The sequence below is a fragment of the Echiichthys vipera genome (assembly GCF_963691815.1).
Source record: "Echiichthys vipera genome assembly, chromosome: 14".
Taxonomy (NCBI): Eukaryota; Metazoa; Chordata; class Actinopteri; order Perciformes; family Trachinidae; genus Echiichthys; species Echiichthys vipera.
The window spans coordinates 222,501-225,000 of NC_139839.1; the positions used below are offsets into that span (position 1 = coordinate 222,501).

The following is a 2,500-nucleotide window of genomic DNA, read 5'->3' on the forward strand; positions in this document are numbered from 1 at the left end:
TTCATCAAATATCATAAAAACAATCAATAATATTATATAATATCATAAATAATGTTTCATAATTTAATAATGTTAAGGTTAATAATAATAATATAATGTTTCAATGTTACATCTGAGGTTTATTATTATTATAAAAATATTATAATATTTATTATTTTAAAGTTTTCAAATCAAAAATTCATCATAAAAAACAACAATTAAAACATTTATGAGACAAAAACTGTTTCATATTCAAACGTGACTTTTTATGGATCAATAAGCAGAAGAATTCACATCTGACATAAAAACATTAAATATAATAATTTAATCATAATTTAATGTTTAATGACTGAATCACTGTTTGAACATGTTTCATATTTTAATGATTCATAAACTTCTTTATTTCCTCTGATCTGAGAAAATTCACTTCATTTACTGCTTCATCATCATCACCAGCATTAAGAAACATTATATTTATATATTAATATATTTAAACGCATGGAAGAACATTTACTGCAGAAACATTCACAAAAATCAGAAAACTAAAATAATAAAAGCTTAATAATAAAACCGTCCCGTGCTCATTTATGATTATGAGACTAAATTAAATAATTATTATATAAAAAAGGACAAAACTATGATTCAAATGTAATAACTATAAAACAAATGGTCATGATTATGTTTAAAAAGTCATAATTATAAAATAAAATATAATAATTATGCTTAAAATTTCATTTATATAAAATAAAAGTCAGAATTATGACATAAAAGTGAAAAATGATGATGTTAAAGGTTATGATTATGATATAAACTTTCATAAATGTGATATAAAAAATCATAATTATGAAAATCAAATGTAAAAATTCTGATGTAAAAAGTCAGAATTCTGATTTAAATAAATTTTCAGATAAAAAAACTGTGATTTTTGAATTTTATTCACTTATAAACATGTGCATACTTTTTATTATCACATCTTTTATTTGATTTTAATGTTTTGTTTTATTTTATTTTATTGTATTTAAATTTTTTATTTTAATTGATTTTATTTAATTGTATTGTATTTGATGATATTGTAGCTCCTCCGCACCCCCGGACCCTTATTTTATTGTATTTTATTTTATGTTAATCTTTTATTGTATTTTGTTATAATATTGTATTGTATTTGATGTTATTGTGTTGTAGTGTATTGTATGTTATTGTATGTTATTGTATTATAGTGTATGTTATTGTATGTTATTGTATTTTAGTGTATTGTATGTGACGCGCCCCGGTTCTTGCTGCTCCTCCGCACCGCGGACCCTCCGGGGAGGGGGCCCTACCTGGCGTTGGTGCAGTCCCGGTACAGCGTCTCGAAGTCGGCCCTGGTGATGAGCTTGCAGCGGTTCACCCCGGGCTGGATGGCTCCGAGCCCCCGCAGGACGCGCACCTGCTCCACGGTGCACACCACCGGGCTGATGTCCAGCCGCTTCAGCTTGGTGTAGACGGTGTGGAGCCCGCCCACCAGGTGCTTCAGGAACAGCTGGAACACCTGCGGGAGGCAGATGAGCTCCACGCCGTTCACCGGGAACGACGCCACCGTCACCCCGTGAACTTCCACCATCTCACACTCGGGCTGCGGGGCGGACACGCTACCGGTGCCGCCGCCGCCGCCGCCGCTCCTCCCGTTCACATTCACTGGCACTCTGCCGCTCCCGCCGCTGCTCAGGAAAGGGAGGCGGGCAGCGGGGAGGCGCGGGGAGCCGGCCGGGTTGGGAGCGCTGTAGGGCGGGTCAGAGTGGAAGAGAGGGTCGGGGGGCGGGGTGGAGGTGGAGGTCCGGGACAGATCCGCCATTTCACAGCGGGACACAGAAGAAGAAGAAGAAGAAGAAGATTTTCCCGCCGTCTGTCTCCGTCTGTTCCCGCCACTGACTGACTCCTCTGTCCTCGTGCGCTCTGTCCCACACACAGCCAATCAGAGAGCAGCCAATCACAGGCGGGGACCGCTCACGGACAGGCCTCCCATTGGCTGAGACGGTGTCCTGGGGGGCGGGGCTTCTGGTGATGATTGACAGGTGACGTTGGAACAAAATTAAATTAATTAATAGTGAATATTTCTCAAAGTGTTTTATTAAGTGTCATGTGTTCATAACAACATTATTATTATTATTATTATTAATAATCATAATAACAAGAGTAATAATAGTACTTATCGTTATCTAGTAATAGCAGCTCCTCACATAATAATAATAATAATAAAAATAATAAATGTATCTTTTTTAATCTCAGCAGCAGCTCAGACATCAGATGAGTTTCAAATTAAAAGCGTCAAATTAACCTTTAGAGAGCAGATTAAATGTCATCATCTGTTTCCATCATGGATCTGCAGACAGGAAGTGGCTCAGGTCAGGACAGGAAGTGGCTCAGGTCAGGACAGGAAGTGGCTCAGGTCAGGACAGGAAGTGGCTCAGGTCAGGACAGGAAGTGGCTCAGGTCAGGACAGGAAATGGTTCAGGTCTCTCTGTCAGGACAGGAAGTGGCTCCA

The 2,500-nt window shown here is 38.0% G+C and overlaps 1 protein-coding gene across 1 annotated transcript in view; it reads right to left on the bottom strand.

The window, feature by feature from the left end:
- LOC310956807 (dachshund homolog 2-like) overlaps positions 1-1,810 on the bottom strand; it is a gene marked incomplete at both ends in the record, with an annotated part of 15,530 nt that extends 13,720 nt beyond the window's left edge. The window contains one exon of the mRNA XM_083927180.1: positions 1,299-1,810. Coding sequence (XP_083783306.1) covers positions 1,299-1,810 — 512 coding nt within the window. The remainder of the gene's footprint in view (positions 1-1,298) is intronic.
- Positions 1,811-2,500: the final 690 nt, after the last annotated feature.